Source organism: Perna viridis, chromosome 5, assembly GCF_037379345.1.
Source record: "Perna viridis isolate PV_CMFRI_1.1 ecotype Kerala chromosome 5, ASM3737934v1, whole genome shotgun sequence".
NCBI lineage: Eukaryota > Metazoa > Mollusca > Bivalvia > Mytilida > Mytilidae > Perna > Perna viridis.
Genome location: NC_142449.1, coordinates 22,616,020 through 22,639,373, shown reverse-complemented (window position 1 = coordinate 22,639,373; position 23,354 = coordinate 22,616,020). Strand labels below are relative to the sequence as shown.

General features: G+C 32.5%; 1 protein-coding gene across 4 annotated transcripts in view; it reads left to right on the top strand.

Moving 5' to 3' along the window:
• The window catches only part of LOC148616540 (CCR4-NOT transcription complex subunit 1-like), a 37,218-nt gene that overhangs the window by 12,427 nt on the left and 1,437 nt on the right, over window positions 1-23,354 (top strand). For all 4 annotated transcript variants that reach the window (XM_088583683.1, XM_088583685.1, XM_088583684.1 and 1 more), the window contains exons 16-47: window positions 145-299; window positions 1,926-2,076; window positions 2,278-2,587; window positions 2,839-3,000; window positions 3,374-3,558; window positions 4,208-4,332; window positions 4,780-4,890; window positions 5,159-5,237; window positions 6,199-6,450; window positions 6,664-6,804; window positions 7,869-8,048; window positions 9,007-9,123; window positions 9,639-9,749; window positions 9,948-10,082; window positions 10,435-10,716; window positions 10,948-11,088; window positions 11,453-11,608; window positions 12,000-12,155; window positions 12,745-12,849; window positions 13,467-13,580; window positions 14,054-14,242; window positions 15,692-15,843; window positions 16,276-16,480; window positions 17,750-17,817; window positions 18,232-18,463; window positions 18,691-18,927; window positions 19,373-19,536; window positions 19,822-19,939; window positions 20,205-20,306; window positions 20,829-21,086; window positions 21,396-21,464; window positions 21,844-22,021. In XM_088583683.1, coding sequence (XP_088439809.1) covers window positions 145-299; window positions 1,926-2,076; window positions 2,278-2,587; window positions 2,839-3,000; window positions 3,374-3,558; window positions 4,208-4,332; window positions 4,780-4,890; window positions 5,159-5,237; window positions 6,199-6,450; window positions 6,664-6,804; window positions 7,869-8,048; window positions 9,007-9,123; window positions 9,639-9,749; window positions 9,948-10,082; window positions 10,435-10,716; window positions 10,948-11,088; window positions 11,453-11,608; window positions 12,000-12,155; window positions 12,745-12,849; window positions 13,467-13,580; window positions 14,054-14,242; window positions 15,692-15,843; window positions 16,276-16,480; window positions 17,750-17,817; window positions 18,232-18,463; window positions 18,691-18,927; window positions 19,373-19,536; window positions 19,822-19,939; window positions 20,205-20,306; window positions 20,829-21,086; window positions 21,396-21,464; window positions 21,844-22,021 — 5,140 coding nt within the window. The remainder of the gene's footprint in view (window positions 1-144; window positions 300-1,925; window positions 2,077-2,277; window positions 2,588-2,838; window positions 3,001-3,373; window positions 3,559-4,207; window positions 4,333-4,779; window positions 4,891-5,158; window positions 5,238-6,198; window positions 6,451-6,663; window positions 6,805-7,868; window positions 8,049-9,006; window positions 9,124-9,638; window positions 9,750-9,947; window positions 10,083-10,434; window positions 10,717-10,947; window positions 11,089-11,452; window positions 11,609-11,999; window positions 12,156-12,744; window positions 12,850-13,466; window positions 13,581-14,053; window positions 14,243-15,691; window positions 15,844-16,275; window positions 16,481-17,749; window positions 17,818-18,231; window positions 18,464-18,690; window positions 18,928-19,372; window positions 19,537-19,821; window positions 19,940-20,204; window positions 20,307-20,828; window positions 21,087-21,395; window positions 21,465-21,843; window positions 22,022-23,354) is intronic.

Sequence of the window (23,354 nt, the reverse complement as noted above, 5' to 3'; positions counted from 1 at the left end):
TAGCTGAAATATTGCTGCTTGGACGTTAAACCCCATTAAACAAACAAACATCTTTATATCAGTAGAAAGATTTTGTTATTGTTCTGGTAGTATTTTTTTTGTTAGTTGGCATAGATTTCATTAATAAGTTTTGATTCCTTTCAGGAGCCTTTCATCCAGACTTGTGTTAACTTTCTGAAAAGGAGATGTCCCCAGCTTATGGGAGGTCCATCTAAAGATGACCAACAGCAGATCAAAAGTCAGATGTTACCCCCAGAGACCATTGGAACCATGTTGACCTGCCTTCAGCAATGTGCTAGGTTGGTATTTATCATTAAATTGATTCTCATTTTTGATGTGGTTTGATTTGTTTGTATAGCTTATCTCAAAGATTGTGTTGTAGTAATCAAGTTTTTTAGCTCACATGGTCGATAGCCATGTGAGCTACTGCCACCATTTAGCATCCGCAGTTGTTGTGGTCATCATTAACAATTTTTCAAATCTCTTCTCCTCTAACACTACTTGACCAATTAGAACCAAACTTAATATGAATGTTCCTTGTGGTATCCTGCGTAGAACTGGTGTGGAGATTTTCAGTCTTTCAAAAAATATGGCTGTGTTACTTAAAATAGAACAAAATGGTCCAACAGAAGTTATTTGCATATATTTCCAAAACTGTTAGATTTAGCCAAATTCTGATATCAGGTAAAAGTGTTCAGCACAATGAGATCTATCTCTGTGTATGTTTTCATTTTAATCTGTTAAGCCATGTTGGAGTTCTTGCCTTTTTTCGACGTTTTATTCCTATTTTCCTCTGAAACTACCCAACCAATTAGAACAAAACTTTGTATGAATATTCCTTAGGGTATTATGCATAGATCTAATGTGGGGATTTTTGATCCATTGAAAAAAAATGGCCACTGTTACTAAAAACAGAACAAAGGAGTCAATCAGAAGTTTGTCTCGTATATCTCCAAAACCTTTAAGTTTAGCCAAATTCTTTCAATTGCTCTATGATCCTTATTATAAGGCCTACAACAGTCTGCAGGTATAAAAGTTGTAAGACGACTCCTTGTAAGAGTTATTACCCTTGAAAGGTAAAAAAATCTTTTTTTACAGTATTCAACCAATATCTCGAAAACAATGATAGATATAAAGAAACTTTCAGTAGCTGAAAATCCTTAGTTTCCCTTTGCTGTGAAGAAATATTCTAAACTGTTTACATTTACATTGATTTACTCAGCTCATATTCCATCACATACAAGTATCAATCATATGATACGTCCTACTATAGTCGTCTTTGAGTCAAAAATGTCAGAAAACTCCTTCTTAAAAGATGTCCTTGAAAGTCAAAAAATTATGTTTTTAGCAGATTTCAGCCTATATTGAAAACTATAAATGATAAAAACTTTCAGTTGATGGAATATCACTATGATAAGTCCTACCAAAGTCATCTTTGAGTCCAAATTGTCAGACTACTCCTTGTTAGAGTTTTTGCCCTTGAATGGCAAAAAAATTAACCAGGTGAGTGATTCAGGCTCCCGTTAGCCTCTTGTTTTTCTTATCTGTTAATGTGTATTTTCATTATTACCATAAGAATAAGGGAATTTTTGAATATATGGGAAAAAGTCTGACATGATGTGATTTATTGGTATAAGATATTTGCTTATGGAGATGGCAGCAGATTATTATAAAATGGTCAATAGAAGTGTTTACCTCAAAATATTTCATATACTTTTACATGTATATGTTATAAAATATGAGAGATTCCCTTATATGATTGATGCAAAACTATTTATAGTGAAGGTGAAAGGTTGGTTTGAAGGTGCTTTACTTCATACTGTTCCAATCTATTGTAAATAACATTTAGTGTGATTGAAAACTCTTATGCATGTACATGTAGTTTCTCAGTTTATTAAGGTTGAATATTTTTTGTTAATTTTTAGTCAAGTCTCTCAGGAGTTGTCTGAAGCTATAATGACCATGGTTACCAATGCCAATGTATTGATGAACAAGACCAGACAACAGGTGGGCCCAGCAGGACTAGGTGGACCAAAGTCTTCTATGTCAAATATTGGACCTTCACTTGGAAATCCTGTAAGTCATTATGATCAGGGTATTAAATTTTTTACTTTTTTTGGAAAGTTAATGACCTGATGTTTATTTATTTATTTTTTTTATTCAGACATAAAGGAAATTAATACTAAAAAGGTTTCTTTACTTGTTTTCAGTTTCATACATGTATTTTTTCTAGTTTGTAGTGAATTGACTTACGAAAATTATTTTTATACTTTACAGTTGGACTCCTTGGAAAACTCCAACCCTCTAGGAATTCCCAAGTCCTGGGGGATGAGTGCTGGAGGTTTCCCTCAGACTCTGCCTTCAAACAATGCAGGATTTCCTCCAAGCTTGCCCACTGGTGGAGGGGGATTTCCACAACCATTATCAAGTACTGGGGCTGGGTTCCCTCAGAGTTTGACTACTAGTGGAGCTGGTTTTCCATCCTCACTGACCACATCAACAACACCTGGGTCCCCAGCTAAAGCATTTCCACCTTCAAGTGCTGCTGGATTTGGTGCAATACAGTCATTAACATCACACCTTCAAAGTAAGTTCAGTGATGATTCTGAAATTTTGTTTATTTGTTCATCATTAAAACTTATAAAAATATACATCATTACATGTATTTTACTTAAAAAGTTATACCTTAGCCACTAACCCTGTGCCAGAGATTAGTAAAATTATTTAAATTAGCAGAAGAAATATTATATATACCTATATTTACAAACTGTACATATGTTTAATTAGTTACAAAAGTACTTGTAGAAGTAATTGAAATTCAATGTGTTTGTTTATCAGATATTTCAATGAATACCATTGGAGCACCACGAAGCTCTAGTAATCCTCTTGGGGCTATCATGTCTGGAGCAGGGATGAAACAGACCCCACCACCTCAACAACAGACACCACAGGCAACTCAGTTACCCAATCAACAACCTCAGCAGCCATCTATCAGGCCAGGTTTGTATAAAAATAAGTTTCAGTTTAGTTGTATTTAGGTTTTCCAAATATCTGTTCAATATTGGAAGTCCCTCTGGATATCCTAGCTTACTTGGACAATAAAACTAATCATAGTTTTCAGAAACTAGTAATCAAACAAACAAAAAACCCTGAATTCAAACATGTTTTGTGTTAATTTTAGGATGTAATTTGGATTATCCATTTAAATAGTAAGCCATATAAAATCTAATTGTCATATTTTTAAAGACCTAAAATAGTTATGTTAGGTTTTTCATCTTTGTCGTGACACATATAGGCTTTCATAATACATGTACTTGTATATTCAATGCTGTTCTAACACTGTAAAGATGATATATGTCTTGTTCTTATTTAGCCCAATCAGGTGACATGAGCAGCATTTTCAATGACATATCACAGCAGTTTTCCACAGAGGTTGAGGATGAGGCTAACTCATATTTCCAGAGGATCTACAACCAGCCTCCCCACCCTACCATGTCGATAGATGAAGTCTTAGACATGCTGAAAAGATTCAAAGACTCACCAAATAGGAGAGAAAAAGTGAGCATCAGTAGTCTGTGCATGATGTTTATAATTACAATTTTACATCAATGATTTAACTGGTACTCATTTATTGTGTGTAAGAGAATCCATTGAATTAACCTTTCATCTAATTTGTCTACTTCATTGATCAAATTTTAAGGTCAATAGTTGAACTAATAATTTGTGGTAATATTCAGCAGTGTGTAGATTGGTTATTAAATATTAGTAGGACTACAGCCTACATCAGAGCATTGCACATGTAACTTTTTTTACATTTGTAAAATTATTGAAAAAAGGGACGATAGCTGAGAAGTGCAAGATAAGATTGGTAAATGGTTGTCCTTTTTTTTCTTTTCTTTTTTTTTTTTTTTTAGAATAATTCAGTATACCAGATCTAGCTACTGTAAATAATTCTTTTGTATTTTTCTTTTTTTTTAATTTGCAAATTTTAATTTTAAATTAATTTAAAGGCTACATTCACTTTGAAATCACTTCCCGGACCCATTTCTGTATGCCTGGCTGATACCTACCTAATTCCAGTTTGACTGAACATCTATTCTTAGCCTCACATGCAATGCTCGGTATTGGTAGTATGGAAGATTTTAGAAGGGGAACTTTTCTAGTTTTGAAACAAGAGGTTATTAGCATATGTTGTTTTATTATTCAGGATGTGTATGAATGTATGCTTAGAAATCTTTTTGAGGAGTACAGATTCTTTCCACAATATCCAGAACGAGAACTTTATACCACTGCTTACTTGTTTGGTGGTATTATTGAGAAAGGACTTGCAACGTAAGTTGATAAGACTAAAAAAAACTAAAAGAGAATTCAGACTAAGGAGTAATGATATTCAGTTAATCCATATGTGTCTGGTAGACGGCAGAAAGCTTGTATTGATTTATTGGAGTTTGGTTTGTGAGATGTTGGAATTTTATGATATAATGATTATTTTGGTTTTTCTCGTGTTATTTACAGATGTAGAAATTTATCTTCGAAACTTGCAGCATCATGTAACAAAAGGACATTATTCATACCTAAGTGGTTGCAAAAACACTAGTTGATAAAAATGGGGATAATTTGTCGATCTGGAAACTTTTGTGATTGCATGTATCATTAATTATACAATAAATATTTCTTAACATTCACATAGTCAGCCTATGTTAGTTGAATGTTAAGGAAGATCAAAATTAGTTATACCATGCAAAAAAAAACTGAGGTTTGAAAATTTCAATTTTACAGGTATATGGCATTAGGCATTGCCCTGAGATATGTACTGGAAGCTCTAAAGAAACCTCCTAACACCAAAATGTATATTTTTGGGATTGCAGCATTAGACAGGTTCAAAACAAGGTAAAACAGAATTTTAAGTTATACATAATGAAACTTAAAGATTTTGTAATTGTTTTACAATAGATTTTACCTTATTTTTATTATGTATTGATAAGCAGTGATGAAAAGTGGCAAATGTACCACCTTGACATCCATACTGTGACTTAGAAGAGTTGCAGAATTAGAAAAAAATCACCAAATAGTGGCTTTTGTTCCTTTCTCCATCATGGAATTTTTTACCAACTACTTCAAAGTCAGCATACCTTTTAAAATGTTTGGTCTATTACAGGTTAAAGGACTATCCACAGTATTGTCAACATCTAGCAGCTATACCACACTTCAGCCAGTTTCCTCATCATCTTATAGAGGTAAGTTAGATCTATAGTGCTACAACCACATGCACGTGTACAAGTTATGTTCAATAATATTCATAATGTGTTAGAAATTGTATGTGCCAAGAACTAAATCATGTAAATTCAGAGAGATATCAATTTTTTCATTGAGTCAAAGTATAGATATTTACATGTTATTGTTTGAAGTCAGATGGGGTCATTTTTATACAAGTGCAAAAAAATTGGGTCGTATATTAGTATTGCGTTATGGTCCATTTCGTTGTCTTTGTAGATACTTAGCTTTTTTATACCATAACTTATGACCCAGAAATATACATTTTCTTGATGTCCAGACAATAATTTGACAAAAATTATTTATTTTTGGTCCTATTTCGAATTTTTTTTATTGGATACCTTATGAAAATTTGTGTCTGCATTTTTTATTAGATTTCATATACCTTTTACTGTTTTTTTTAATTATGAGATAAGGGGCCACACCCCAAAATTTTTTTTTTCATTTTTGTTCCAATTTTGGAATTTTTTTTATTGGATTCTTTTGAAAATCCCTGCTTCATTTATCAATAAGATTTTAGATATCTGTAAGGTTTTCAGGTTATAAGGGGTCAAAGGGGCCACACCCCAAATTTTTTGTTTTTTGGTCTGATTTTGAAAATTTTTAATTGAATTTCAAGTTTGTTGCTATGTTGTGTCCAAAATGAATTGTAAGTCCCCATGCATAAGTGTGTCAAAAACTAATACTGTGTCCACACTTTCCCCCAACTGTTCAGGGTTTGACCACTGCAGTTGTATCACACTGCACTGCGCAAAGCTTTTTATTTTTCCAATGATATGGGCTTTTAATTTTCCTCCTGTAGTGATTTTTTCTTTGTTATATATCCTTTCTCAGTATATATGCAACATCAAAATGATTAAACTGTATTATAAACTTTCTAATTGTGTTGGCAACTGCATTTAAACCTTTCATTGTCTATTACAGTATGTAGAATATGGAGCAAGATCTCAAGAGCCACCACAGCAACCAACAACATCTCGCAGTCTGACACCTACTGTTCCAGGTCTGTCCAATGCTCTAACGGCAGGACTACCCAGCAGTCTTGGTCTTACATCCGGAACAGCCACACCAACAACAACTCTGGAGAGTCTGGTCTCCACGACAACTACAGTGACTACGGCAGTTACAACGACTTCCACAACCACAGCAGTCAAACCTGCTGCAGCTCTTCCTAAGGTTAGTTTTCTTGATAGGTTCAAAAAGACTCACTGTTCCAGAAACAAGTTTTACCTTAAATCAACTTAGTTGGAACATATATCATACTTATCAATGTACATGAAGGGGAATAGCATTGATTAATGAATTTTACATTTCTTACACTTTTCCTTAATTAAGAAAATGTTTTGTATTCTGTGAAAGTTAAAGTAGTTTGTGTTTGTTCTTTTCCAGCCATCCATAGCTAGTGCTACCAACATTGACACATTATTGGCAGGTCAGGTGAAGGAGAACATCCCACCACCTCCAGAATCAGTCCAGGATAAAGTGTTCTTCATTTTCAACAATTTATCACTGGCTAATATGCCACAAAAGGTAAAATAATGAAATAATTTGTGTTAAATACCTGCTAAAATTATTTATTTTTCTCTAAAATCATCTTTGCTATGTGTCTATACTGCAATATGTCTGCCTGTTTGTCTGTTTATTCTTTCAAGTAAAAAAATGTTGTCCCTGTATAAATGCTAATAATATACTCAGTCTTGTAATTTGATACAGCTACGTGCTGTAATTTCTGACCAATGAACATGCTTAAATTAATCATGGCCGCCACCATAGGTACGATACAAACAAATTGCGATTGCGTATCCGGTTAATCTTTTTTTTGCTGTTTTGTTTCGTTTTCACCTGAACGAAATAAAAGATTTTATGTAAACCAAATAATGATTTTGTTTGTATTTTTTTCACCGTCATATATATGGCAAATCCCAAATCTCGTTCAGATTTGATTCATTATCACTTTGCAGACGACTTCCAATATACCAAACAGAAAAAAGTCAGCTTCCACCTTCCTCACGAAATTCAAAACTTTAATGTTCTTAAAATCGACTTTACAACATTCAAAATATTTGTATTTATTGTTCATATTACTTATTTGTCTCTTGGAATTAAATAAATTTTGATACATTTCTTATTTTCTTCAAACAGCTTTGACGGATTATATGGTGCAGATTGAATTTCAATGTTTACTGAGTCATGCACCATGCATATTAATTTTTTTCTTCGGGTTTAACGATTGGGGCTCCTCAGGGGATATGCATTTTAAAATTTTATTTTAAAAATGTACACACGCACAAAACTATTAATATAACAGGATGAAAACAATATAGGTACATTGTCAAAAATTATTGAAGATACGTGTATTCGGCTTGGAACGGGGGAAATAGCTCGACAGAGCCTCGCATTTCCTACCCGTTCCGTCGCCTCATCACATATCTTCAATAATTTTCGACAGTGTACCTATATTGTATATTTACTTGTAATACATGTATTAGGATGATATAAATCTTGCAAAATACTCTATATACATTGAATATTATACAGCACACTACAAGTACATACATGAATTAAAAATGATCTGATTTCTGATGTGTTTGCAGTCTGAAGAGTTGAAGAAGGAAGTAAATGATGATTATATGCCATGGGTTGGACAATACCTTGTTATGAAGAGAGCTAGTATAGAGCCTAACTTTCATACATTGTATGCCAGCTTTGTAGATGTACTAGCCAATCCTGAATTTACTCAGCTTGTCATCAGAGAAACTTTCAGAAATATCAAAGTAAGAAAATAAAGGTTGCAATTGTGCAAATCATCTTATAGAATGGTGAAGTTGGTTTGGCAGGTGGGCAGACGGGGAAAATATTTGGGATGCAAGTTCAGGTCTGTCCTACTTTTACTTCCTGTTACAGCAACTTGGCATTTCTGAATTTGACCCATTATTATTATATTGGGTATTAAAACTCATAATTGTGCAAAAGTTTTTTAAATTTGGGTTCATTTATGATATCTACTCAGAAATGCCAGTGATAATCTTATACTGTCCCCTCTTTAGTCTGAATTACCATGTAATTTTATGTCTGTTAAACTAATGAATTAAGATATTTTAAAGTAGCATGGCTGACCAAAAAAAAATATTTTTTAGGTTTTTAGATATTCTGCTTTGTAGTAAATGGATAGTTCCTTTAAATATAACTGACCACATATTGTTTTTCATAAATATTAGAGGTTCAAACTCACATAATACTGTAGAATCCATCAAGTTGCCATTTTTTCTTGTTAAATTGATTTGATTGAAAAATGTCAGATTGAAACCTGTATAAACAGAACACCTTTTTTGTAGACAGGTGTTCAGTTTACTCAGGTTAAACACATTTAAACTGATATGAATACTTAAGTATACTTAAGATATGGAGAATCCAACAGTTTCTATTATATTTTAGTGTCATTTTCAGAGTTATCTCCCTTAATTTTGAATTCTACAGTGTATTCTATCGAATTTTTATCTCCTAAGAACATGGGTTATATGAAAAACCAAATGTTAATTTCTGTTTACGAAGCATTTTAAACAAAATATCAAAAATAAAAATATGTAGGCTTTCCAACCATATATCACATTTTTGCATGATTCTTAGATGGAGTGCTTCTTTACAAGTGTCTTGTTTTGACAGGTCTTCAGTTTGTCCAGGATTCAGTTAAAACAGATTTCACTACATTTTTTCACCTTGTTACATTTTCAGGTTTTACTATGCAGTGATAAAGGTGATGCAAACTTCTCTGATAGGACATTGTTAAAGAACTTAGGTCACTGGATTGGAATGTTGACCATAGCTAAAAATAAACCAATTTTACAAATAGTAAGTTTTTACTTAAATACCTTAATCTTCACATTTACTTGATGAATATGATTGAACTATCATTCATTGAGCACCAATTTTCATGGTTCTTCGAAATTGGTCAAAACACAAATTCAAATTCTTATCAAAATATAAAATACACAATTGCAATAATTATAATGATCAAAATTAACTCCACAAATCTTCAAGAAATGCACTAACAAACTTTGGAAAAATGTGGAAAAGTGATACACATGGATATAAGAACTTTTACAGTAACATATTAACTATACATAACATTATTTATTAAAGATAATTATTTTGTATTTTGATAATTAGATTTCAATGATTATGCTAACTTTTTAACTCAACAAAATTTTGATAAAAAATATTTTTTAAAAGAAATGATTCAGTGAAGAATATGTCTTTATATATACTGTAAATACAAGATGTCCTGTCAATAATTGTTAACCATGGCATATGTGTGAAATAACATATTATTTTTGGTTGAAATTCTATGAATCAATTCTTTGTAGGACATCGACATGAAATCACTTCTGTACGAGGCATATCATAAAGGTGCCAGAGAACTTCTTTATGTTGTTCCATTTACTGCTAAAATACTAGAATCCTGCGCTAAAAGCAAGGTTAGTATTGCAATGTACAATTCAAGCATTTATCAGTTCACCAAAACAGTTTTCTTGCCAGGTTTCTAGCATATTTTATGTTTAACAGTTACAAAAAATCCATGCCTCTAAAATCTTAGCCATTGTAAGTTTTTGCTTTTGTTTTTGGACTTCAAAAGGTTTATCATACACATTTTAATTTCTAATTCATCTTTACAGGTTTTTAAGCCTCCCAATCCTTGGACAATGGGAATAATGAATGTTTTAGCAGAACTCCACATGGAACCAGATTTGAAACTGAACTTGAAATTTGAAATAGAAGTGCTATGTAAAACCCTCAGTATTGATCTGAGTGTAAGTAATGACTTTTAAGAAAGAAGAGATAAAGAAAAAACAATTTTATTTCTATTTATTAAACAACCTATTCTCACCTTTTTTAACGATAATATGAAGCACTGAAAACATTGGGCAAAGACAGTTATTTTTCAAGGAAGGTTTCGTATTCCTAACAGTAAAAGCTGAAGTGGAATTTCTTCTGGCAGGTATTTTACCAGGTGCAATGTTCCATTTGCTATGTAATTGGATGATCATGCATTCTGTTTGAATCACTGGTGTCAATAGTTTATTTTCATTTTCTCACTTACCTTACCTGCAATTATCAATGAAGAAGTAATGTCAGCAACTATTTATTTTCTTAACATTGTAGGAATGTAGACCAACCATGTATCTGAAGGATGTTAGCAGGATGGCAGAGATGGAACCACAACTGTCTCCAGCAAGTAAACTGCCACAGCCCTTGCCACCTGAGATCGGCAGTCAGCCAGCTGACAGAGCTGCCATGATGCCAGGAACACCTACAGTTCCAGCAACCAGTGTAGCCACGCCCACATCCACACCAAACCTGCCACCGCGGCCTCAGTTCTCATATGAGGATGTCAATGTCAATAGTATGGCTACTGTTGGAAGTCTCTGTACAATTAACGAACAGGTAATTTATAAAGCCTGAATACATACAGTATAGTTTAAAAAAAAAGAAAAGCATGTTGCTTGAAAAAATTATAATAGTTAAATTTACACAAGTTCTTTAAACAGAATTTTTGAACACAATCTTAACAACTTGTACATGTAATTTAAATATTTTAACAAAGTAAAGACCCTACTTCCCATTCTTTACATTGGAATGTTATGTTCATTGTTGAATTTGGAATGATTCTTCTAGATTGCATTGTTCCAAGCCTATCCTCAGTTGAAACAACTGATCAAAGTTACAGTAGAGAAATCCATTCAGGAATTGATGCCTCTAGTTGTAGATAGAACAATCAAAATCTCATTAACAACCTGTGAACAGATCATTAAAAAGGTAAGAATACTTTTTTGAGGTACCCTCTTTCTACATTTTCATAATTTGCGTCATATTTATGGAATAAAAATTCATGTAATAGAAAATAAATGTATATATTTTTAGTGCAGATTTTTTGTATGTTTGGTACTATAACGGGTGTTTTGCAGTGCTCTGATGTCATTAATTATTTAAAGTTTAATGAATATGAAGTTCTATTAACAAGATCACCGGTCCTTTGGCCACCAGGAAAAAGTTCTGTCTTTATCATTTATTTTACATACATGTATGTACTTTCTACTTACTTGTGCTATAAGAATGGATGATACATGTATTCTGCTTTAGTATTTTTTGATAAGAGTGATTAATGGACTATTCATTGTAGGATTTTGCTCTGGATCCTGATGAGAGTAGAATGAGAGCAGCTTCTCATCACATGGTGCGTCACATGATCTCTGGACTGGCTCTAATTACTTGCAAGGAACCAGTGTTTATAAGCATTAGTAACAACCTGAAGAATGCGTTTATGACTACACTTAGGGTACGTAGTTCGTAAAGAAACTAGTACAAGCAGTTATACATCACTTACTATAAACTGTCAAAAAATCAATTTCAAATAAATACTTACTTGGAAAGCATGAAAACTTGAGAGATACTAGTATGATTAAAATACAATATATTAAGAAGATAACGTTTCAGAAAAAATTAAGACCCTAAGAAGATAGGTAAAAATGTCAAGACTTTTCAATAGGGAATCTTTTATAAAAACCATTAGTACAATTAAAACTTTGGCGTTGAGTGCATGTAGTACATACATGTATAACTCTAAGTAAAGTACTCTATATTGTACATACTACATAAGTGCATGAAATTTAATGCCTTGATATTATCAATGTAAATTTTTATATGGAGTACATGTATTCTGTTATCAGATTGACCCAAACACTGATGCCTCAACACAGCAGAAAGATATGATAGAACAGGCTGCACAACAAGTGGCTCAGGACAACACAGAATTAGCCTGTGTATTTATACAGAAAAGTGCTATTGAAAAGGCAATACCAGACATTGACAAAAGATTGGCTACAGTATGTTTTTTTCCCTTTTGCTGTCTTTAGTTTTACTGTTATAGGTTTTTTGATTGTTTTAACTAAATTATTTTTTGATAAATTTTTGAATTTCAATTGGCACTGGTTTAAAGTAATATTTTGTGTGGAAGTTATGAATTTAATACATTTAAATTTGATGGATTTAAAGAAAACACCAATCTGACAGTTCCATTATAGTCATACATTTTAATGGACACCTGTACTGTTAAACATAGACCACTGCTTTCTCAATCTGTCTGAATTAGTTTAAAATATTACAACACTTAGAAAATCTGCATTTTGGAAAAGCTGTCTGTCCCTGAATTGTTCATAAACAGTGCATTTTTAGTGAAATTATAATTCCTATTATCAAAGTGATATGACAAATTATGCAATTATTTTTATTGAACAAATAATGATAGTACACTGTCAAAAATGGTGTCCGAGTTCTTTCTTACCATATTTCACCCACTGCTTGATTCTTACAAAGTATAGTACTTAAAAGAATAAAATGAGAAATGTGAATGATAAGGATGAAGAGAAGGGGATGGTCAATTTTCTGTGATTATTGAATATCCTTTTCCTGTAGGAGTTTGAGCTTCGTAAACATGCCAGATCTGAAGGGAGAAGATACTGTGATCCTGTAGTCCTTACATATCAAGCTGAAAGAATGCCGGAACAAATCAGACTCAAGGTAAAATAAAATGTAGAGAAAAGGTGTGATAACTTGTTATATTTGTTTATCAACAACGAACCTTAGTACACTACAGCTAAGTAAATAATAAATTTTAGGTTTTGCGTATGAATGATGGAGCTATATGTGCTTCAGTAACATTTGATTTCGTTGATTAAGCACCGGTATGTTATTATATCACTTATGCCTCTATAAATATGAATATGTGATACTTCCTATAACACATGCTGTTTGTCTTTGTTATAAGTTTAAATAAACACTTCCTTACCACAAACATCATTTCCTGAGTATGTCTCTTCTGACAGAATGATAATAAGCCATTCTTTTTTCAAAGGATCTACATATGTAGGACATGGCTGACACTATGGCCTTCTAATTCAATTTGATCACTTCATTTTTACTGAACTAGTTAATTATTGTTTCATAATCCTATATTTAACTTAAATATTCAGTCTATGTACTAACACACACACTTACATAGTTGCAGGAAATGGCTCTAAATTTGATTTAAGGACATAACTCCCTTCTACTAGTACAAAGTTTTTAAATAGCTGTAAAAAATTTCTTGCATTGGAGTAATGTGCATATGCAAATTAACACTTTTATTATTTTAATAGGTTGGTGGAGCTACATACAGCCAGCTATCTGTGTATGAAGAATTTGCCAAAAACATACCAGGATTTCTGCCTGCAGGTGACATGTCATTTCCACCAGTACCAAAACCTCAACCGGTAAGTAAAAATAAAACTGATTATTTGTAGCTTAATATAAGAACACCAGGCAATTTGATGTAAATCAAAATGTTAAGTGCAGGAATTTATTTGTGTAAATATTTTGTATCTAAATGTAGATTGATAATAATACCCATGTATAGTTTATCCTTTTCTGTTCATTTCTCTGTTGTACTCCTGTTAGTAACAGTTTTCTCTGCAACTACTTATCTCACCAACTTTATTTTGACACAAGCTTTTTATTGGGTGTCGTATCTTTAGATTTTAATTCGGGCTTGGGTGACTACAACTTCCTGTTTGATGACTTGGTGTATATCTTGACCATATATTGAAGTAGGGGTGTGGGATATCATAAGTGGGTATGGGCTTATCAGTCTCCTGCTTTTTAAGGGAAACTCAATTGCTTAGATCATTTGGTAGATATGATTCAGATTATTTTTTGCAACTTTTGATATTTTTCTTTTAATATCCAGACATATGGTGATGACTCCTTTCAACTGCTGGAGAGAATTGGTCATGAGATTCAACGACATATACAGCAGTTGCAGAATATCTTCCCCGGTGGTAGTCCTCACATCAATCAGCTGTGTGCACTGTTAGAAAATTTCTTCATCGTCAGAAATTCCAGGGATGCTGTAGCAGCCACCACTCTAATACAGAAGGTATTAATCATTACATGTACTTACATGGTACAGTCGACTCCACTTAATCGCATATCGCTTAATTGCATATTTCGGTTATTAGCATAATTTTCTCCTGCACAAAACCATTTCCTATTATTCTATTAGGGAAAAAATCGCTTATTTGCATAGGCCTTGGAGGTGCATTTCGGTTTATTGCATAGAGAATTTTGCCTCGTCCAGGTAAAAACAGGTTTTCCCAAATTCTATTTTAAGCCTTCGGGTCATAAATATGTCAATCATATTTATTGTTGTAAAAACTAGATTATCATCAATCAGGAGGTGTTAATAATGGATTAAAAAATCATGGACATAAAAGACAATATAAATGATTTCTAATTACATTAAAATAAACAAGTACCTAGGTGAACAATGACTTCTGACGACATGCCGAACATCACCTTATGATGCGGCTTGAGGTTCGGCTTGGGGTCTTTTTTGTCCCTATTTAAATTCTTCCGACTACAAATGATTATCAATGTAAATTTAATTTTCTTTAATGAGCTGAACAGTTTTCAGTGAGCTTGGGTTACTAGGCATAAATATACGAAAATTAAAAGTCATTCATTCAGTACAATGTCTAATGAAATTCAACTACCCTAAGGTGCCCCATACTATCCACTCTTCATAGGAATATATCGAGGTCAATGACGCGTATAATACACAACTATCAGTGTACAATGAACAGAGGAATAAAAACACACAGACCATTTCAAAAGCCCAAAAACTGCTAACATTGATGATTATTACACTGAATCCTGCCTGAAATATGAAATATGGGATTCTTCGTAGAAAAGTCAGGAAATTACTTGACTATTTATAGATGAGAAACACGTGGTTTTACTTATAAATACACACAGCGTAAAGAAGGTCAATAAACAAGACAAACACAATATATATAATTATTTATTGATAAAAGAACAATACAATGAGAAGGTCTATAACAATTAAATACCAGATCAGAAATGTTGAACAGTGATATCCCTGGTTGATCCACAGTATCGTCGTCTTACCTGAACTCGCACTTCCGGTAAAATCGTAATTTCGGTTATAAGAATAGCCCGGTTATTTGCATAATTTTTACTGGCAAATAGGCTATGCAATTAAGCGGAATCTACTGTATAACAAGTGTCAATTTTTAATCTTATCTAAATTGACTGGATAATATTGTATGATACTTGTAGTACTAAGCTGATATTAGATTAGAACTTTTTTTTATTATTATGTGGACTTAATATAATAAATTAAACTCCCTAATTTATATTCTTCTTATACTAAGATCACAAATGTCAAATGAAATGCTGTGAAATAAATTCTTGTAACTGAAAAAAATGAGATTTCCATTTTTCTTTTTTTAAGTTGCAGTATTGAAAAATAAAGTATCTTCTTTTTTTTAAATAATGTATTATAAGCCTCTTTCTTTGTTTACAGGCTGTAGGAGGTTTATTAGAATCATTACAAGGATTAGATCCAGAAAGACAAGATGTTAAATTGACCATTAGAGAATGCCACTTGATGGTTTTAAAAGCACTTCAGGAAATTAGAACCTTTGGTCAAAGCTGGACTAATAAACAAGTTACAAGGTACTGTAAATACTGATTCTACATTTGACCTGTAGTAGAAATAAAGGATGTTTTACTTTGCTAGAAAGAATTTTGTTTCAGAATGTATTGAAAGTGAAGTAAATTACCCTGCTGGTTTTGAGAATTTACATGATCAAGATGGTCCAGATTTTAAGCAGTGATTATTTTGCATTGTACATTTCATACTATCAGTATTGAATATCATGTATGTATTTATTTTTGTTTATTTTTGTTTGATCTTACATTACGCTATAAAAAGCAATGTTTTTTTTTCTTAATAAATTACACTGTACATAAATATAATTGAATTTGAAATTGGCATATCTACTGAAGATTAAAACCTGCTTTTGTGTCAAAGGTTCTTGCTTAATTGAAATATATGTACTGTCCTGTATGTATAAGAAAACACTAACACAACTTATTTTATTTCAGATGCCTTATAGAGGCTGGTGATCAGTACAAGTATAATGTAGAGGCAATAGACAGTCTGATCCGCAGTCAACTTGTCAATATGTCACAGTATGATATGTACCTTGCTCAACTGATGGAAAATGGCTTGAACTTCATGGCTGTTGGGTTAGCAATGCAGCTTGTACAGAGGTTCTGTGTGGATGATAAGCAGTCTACCATTACTGAGGTAGTGTGTGCTTTAAAGAAACAGTCTAGACAAAGAAAATTAGTTATCATTGCAAAGTTTAGACACCAGAAAACTAATGGTCATTGTAATGTTTTGACACCAGAAAACTATGGTTATTGCAATGTTAACTAATGGTCACTGCAATGTTTAAACACCAGAAAACTATGGTTATTGCAATGTTAACTAGTGGTCACTGCGATATTTTGACACCAGAAAACTTGTGGTCATTGCAATGTTTTGACACCACAAAACTATGGTTATTGCAATGTTAACTAATGGTCACTGCGATATTTTGACACCACAAAACTAATGGTTTTTGCAATGTTTAGAAAGTGTGCATTACAATTTATGAAGTTAATTTAAGATTTACCGTATTTTGGTGTGTATTATTCGCACACTTTTTCATAGAAATTATTTCCAGAACATAGGGGTGTGGATTATACATCAATACATAAGAATTGGCCACAATATTAAAGATTTTTGGTATGTGAAAAGACATTGCGTAATGTAAACAAACAAATCGGAAATGAAATGTTACTGAAAGAAATTTTATCTAATCATCAAATAAATCTTTAAGTATTAAATTTTTAGTGATATTTTCTTCAAATCATAGTCAAATGACTTAATAACATGTTTTAAACAAAGGTTGTACAATATTTCCTTCTTATAAAGCATGGTTAGATATTATATGAAACAACTAAAACCGAAAAGTAACAAATTCCCTTTATATCAAACCCTCCTTATCATATGCTTTTACAGCTGAAAATGATTATTCTGATACTAAATTATGATTGTTTCTTACAATTTTCTTTCTTAAAGTATGTTTTTAAATGAAAATTGTGACATTTGAGTTACAACCAAAACCGGAAATATCGGATTTTCCCCGACTTTTGATTTTGTTTTATAAGCCATTTCATACATCCTGTGTCAATTTTATCATGCTTTGAAATTAAAATTATCCAATTTATGTAGCTACTGATGTTAACATGATGTTTTAGTCTGCATAGAAGTTTCTTTCCTCCACATTTTCATAGGAAATACTGCATCAAGGTAAATAAATTGAGAGATAAAGTGAAAAATATTGAATTTTGTGTCTTACAAAATTTTACTGCAACCTATGTCTAAAAAACTTTTTTTCACACTTTTAGACCTTCAAAATTGCACTGTGCGCAATACATAAATACGCACTATACACACCAAAATACGGTACATGTTATGAATTATGTATATATTTATTCTTTTCGTTTAATCATTATATTTCCTTTGTAGAATGACTTCACATACACAGTTGAAGCTTTAACCATGATATCAACAAGGACTAAACAACCACCAGAAGGGTAAGACATGTTATGTAATGTGAATTTATTACCTTAGAGTAAATGCATCCTCCGAAATAGGACTATGGATTGTTTTCGTATTTGGTTGTTAAAGTTGAATAAGCGATCTTGGTACATGTAAATTAATACATATATGAAGACTATGTATATTAAGAATATGATAGATATGTAAATAATTATAACTTATAATGTATTACAGCAGTAGAAATAACAAAATTGTCCAAGTAAGTGGGAAAGTTTTGCCAAAAGTGAGCAACCTGGAGTGAAGTTTATTTGCCCTTATGATATTTAGAACAGATAAAACATCAAAAGTAAGGTTAGATTTTGACTTGCTGGTCATGAAATTAGCTTGCTACCGGCCAGGGTGCTAATTTCTATCACTATATCAGAAATTGGAGTTTAATTTCATTTCAGATTAAGCACACTTCTTGAAAATCTAAGACCAAATGCAGACTATGGATTAGAGAGAGCCCTTGGAGGTCCAACTTCAATGATGCAGACTGGCATACTTCAGGCTCGTGAGATTGATGATCCTCCAGGATTACATGACAAGGCAGAAATGTTACTACGTGACTGGGTTACTATGTACCACTCACCTCAGGCAGGCAGGGACAGCACTAAGGCCTTTACAGCATTTGTCCAACAGGTTAGTCTGGCGTATTGAAGACTTTTGTATGTAGCAAAACTGTCATTTTGAGACGGAATAAAGCAAAGCATTTAAATTGTTTAACAGATATTTTACCCACAGGTAATTCAAGATACTTGAAGGATACTTAAGGATTTCAAGATTTTTTTCATATGGAGAATAAGGTAAAAAAAAAGAACATTATAATCGTCATATATAAAGCATGCTTATTGTCATTATGCTTGTAGATGCACCAACAAGGTATCCTGAAGACTGATGATCTCATTACACGATTTTTTCGTCTTTGTATTGAGATGTGTGTGGACTTGTGTTACCGAGCCCTGTTAGATAAAACCCAGAACCCGGCCTTGATCAGAGCAAAGTGTTTTCATACACTGGATGCCTTTGTTAGACTGATAGCTCTTCTTATAAAACATTCTGGAGACAATAATAACACTATCACCAAGATCAACCTGTTGAACAAGGTAAACAAGTAATTTGGGAAATTGATAGATAGTTCTATAGATATCATTTAGTTGTCACTAAAAAGTTTTTGAAATTGTTGTGTTTAACCTAAAAAGTTAAAAAAATGGAAAGGTTGTTAATAGTTAGTTGCTAGTACAGGGGGTTCAAAAGTACTTGAGTGAAAGGTCCTGGTTTTTTTTTGCATCCTTAATAAAAGGTCTACCTGAAGGAAAGTGAAAGGTCATTAATACGAATAAATGTAAAGTATGGTAGGTCCTGTTTCTGGTTAATGAATTTTTAATGGTCCTGCATGGTTGAGGACCTCAGATTAACACTGATTTAAACCTCTATAGTATATAATAATGCATATCTAGACAAACACAAGTATCTACTGCTATCAGTGGAAAACACAAAACTGTCCCACATTTGTTATGTGGTTGATTTATTATTGCCCCTCTTTCATAGGTTTTGGGTATAGTTGCTGGTGTACTACTACAAGACCATGCTGTGAGGAACACAGATTTCCAGCAGCTTCCATATCATAGGATCTTTATCATGTTATTCATAGAACTAAATGCACCTGAACATGTGCTGGAGAATATTAATTATCAGGTCTTAACTGCATTCTGGTAAGTTGACATTTTGTATACATGTATCTTGCCTATGTAGGAATCCATGTTTTTGTTGTTTTATCATGTATTTTTCTAAACAATTTTAAAGGCAAAGTTTGAAGTGCATGTACCATGTATGTTCAAAATGTGACTAAGATTCCAATATTTTCATTATGATGTTAGAAACGTTTAAAATAGAAGTTTTCATTGACATGCTTAGCACTGAATTACATGATTACATGAGTATATATGATTATTTGAAGACTGTTTTACTATTGACTGATTTTGACTGTTTTATTTTAGCAATACCTTCCATGTGTTGAGACCTGCTAAGGCCCCAGGGTTTACATATGCCTGGTTAGAACTGATATCACACAGGGTATTCATTGGTAGAATGTTGGCTTTAACACCTCAACAAAAGGTTTGTAGAATCTTGTCATAGTACCTATAATTTCTGTAGTAGTTTTTTTTTATATTATATAGAAACAACATGTGCAATTTAATGATGCTGTCCATAGTTTTTGTGGAGTTTTTGTTGGCAATGTAATTGTAATTGTAAGTTTATTTAAATCAAAGTGACATGATTTGAGCTTAACTTCTCAAGATAATTGCATCTAAATTTAAAAACAAAACAGAAATAGCCTATTTTCTTTCTTTTGATAATTTTTTATACATTATTTTTGCAGGGATGGGGAATGTATGCCCAGTTGTTGATAGATTTGTTTAAGTTTCTGTCTCCATTCTTAAGAAATGCTGAACTCACTAAACCATCTCAGATCCTCTACAAAGTAAGTGAATATATTAATCAAAGCAGGTGCTTTGTGTTGACTTAATGCTTATATTATATGCTACATATATGACAAATGCCATTCAACAATAATTATTCAAGATGTAAAATTTATGTATATGAATCAAATAACAACAGTATACTTCTTCACAAGAACATGTATAACAAAGTTGCTATTTAGTGCTTCAAGTTTACTTTCAAGAGTTAAACGTCTAGAAGAAAGTTCACTAGAAGAATGAAGATTTAGATCTTTTGTGCATTCTAAATGAAAGGTCCATCAGAAGAATGTGAAAAGACCTCATTTAGAGTAAATTTAAAATATAGTAGATCCAGGACTTATATAATTGACAGTTCAATGGTCCTGCTACAGAAATTGAGGGTCCTGGTCCTTTGACTGGTGGTTATTTCAAACACTGTAATTTAATGGTTGAAGTGCATTTTATTTGATAGAAAAAATACCTTTGTATACTAACCTGATGTCATCAATTCTAACGGCAATCATTATTATCATCCTTCTTTTCAGGGAACAATGAGAGTACTGTTGGTGCTACTTCATGATTTCCCAGAATTCCTTTGTGATTACCATTTTGCATTCTGTGATGTGATACCGCCTAACTGTGTTCAGATGAGGAATTTAATTCTTAGTGCTTTCCCTCGTAACATGAAGTTACCAGATCCATTCACACCTAATCTCAAGGTGGACATGTTGGCGGATATTGCTCATGCCCCAAGAATACTTACAAACTTTGCCAACATGATTCAGCCAGCACAGTTCAAAAAGGTTAGTAAATAGGACAATTTGATTTTGATGTTTCTCTTTTTAACTGATTCTTAACGGAATGGTCTAAAAATAGAAGTTGGTAGGCTGACTGGAAAAAAAGGTATTTTCTTCAGCTTTTGAAAGTGGTCTTGCACACGTAATTTCAGGTATGATTTTTTTCTGCTTTTTAGTGGAATTCCGATAATTGAAATCCGTATTTTACCATTATGATTCTTTTTTTTACAGTTTATTTATTTCTGATTTTACCATTTCTGTTTTGTTTGATGACCTCATAAAATCATCCCTGTAATTTTGTTTATTCTTTTTCAGGATCTGGACTCCTACTTGAAGACGAGATCTCCGGTCACTTTCTTATCTGATCTGCGGTCATATTTACAGGTAAAATTTATTAATATTATTTCACATTTTTTATTTTACAGTAATAGGTAATACACTTTATCTACTGTCAGTACTTTTTGGTATTAAACAATCCTATTGAAAGAATGAAGTTCAGTTATTAACTACTTTAAACTTTAAAAGTTAAAACGCGGAAATACATGTACCTGTGCTATTAATATTTTGTCCAAAAGTGCTATAAAGTGTTTTAGACATTTGTGTCTATCTACCTAAAAGAAAGAATCATTCTTTACTGTGACTTCAGATTTCCATTAATAAATGTTAGCATATCATACTTTCCCATAGTATCACAGTTGTTTTGATAATAACCATTATTTGATTATAACTGGCCCTGTAGTATGTTCTCCTTGACATTTTCCAGTTAAATGAACCAGATATGAGGTACAACATTCCCTTAATGAATGCTCTAGTGTTGTATGTTGGAACCCAAGCTATTGCTTTCATCACTAGTAAAGGGATTACTCCAAGTATGAGCACAATTGCTCACTCAGCTCATATGGATATATTCCAGAATCTTGCGGTTGATCTGGATACTGAGGGTTAGTAGTTATCAGTTTGTTACTTTAAAGTTAAAAAGTGCTAAAGTGATGTTGGTATATATGTGAAAACAGCAAAAATGGACACTTCTAGACTTTGTTTGGCAATATAGTGTGTCTAGTAATAAACTAGCATTTGACTGAATAACAAACACTATTTTCTATGGTATGAGTTTTAACAAAAAAATGTTACTGCTGCACATTAGACAGATGTTGGTCTTTAAATCAGATATTTAATTTAACCATATATTTTGTATGGAGGGATTGAAGTTTTATTCTTATACAGTAGATTCCGCTTAATTGCATAGCCTATTTGCCAGTAAAAATTATGCAAATAACCGGGCTATTCTTATAACCGAAATTACGATTTTACCGGAAGTGCGAGTTCAGGTAAGACGACGATACTGTGGATCAACCAGGGATATCACTGTTCAACATTTCTGATCTGGTATTTAATTCTTATAGACCTTCTCATTGTATTGTTCTTTTATCAATAAATAATAATATATATTGTGTTTGTCTTGTTTATTGACCTTCTTTACGCTGTGTGTATTTATAAGTAAAACCACGTGTTTCTCATCTATAAATAGTCAAGTAATTTCCTGACCTTTCTACGAAAGCAAATCCCATATTTCATATTGCAGGCAGGATTCAGTGTAATATTCATCAATGTTTGCAGTTTTGGGGCTTTTGAAATGGTCTGTGTGTTTTTATTCCTCTATTCATTGTACACTGATAGTTGTGTATTATACGCGTCATTGACCTCGATGTATTCCTATGAAGAGTGGATAGTATGGGGCACCTTAGGGTAGTTGAATTTCATTAGACATTGTACTGAATGAATGACTTTTAATTTTCGTATGATATTTATGCCTAGTAACCAAGCTCACTCAAAACTGTTCAGCTCATTAAAGAAAATTAAATTTACATTGATAATCATTTGTAGTCGGAAGAATTTAAATAGGGACAAAAAATACCCCAAGCCGAACCTCAAGCCGCATCATAAGGTGATGTTCGGCATGTCGTCAGAAGTCATTGTTCACCTAGGTGCTTGTTTATTTTAATGTAATTAGAAATCATTTATATTGTCTTTTATGTCCATGATTTTTTAATCCATTATTAACACCCCCTGATTGATGATAATCTAGTTTTTACAACAATAAATATGATTGACATATTTATGACCCGAAGGCGTAAAATAGAATTTGGGAAAACCTGTCTTTACCTGGACGAGGCAAAATTCTCTATGCAATAAACCGAAATGCACCTCCAAGGCCTATGCAAATAAGCGATTTTTTCTCTAATAGAATAATAGGAAATGGTTTTGTGCAGGAGA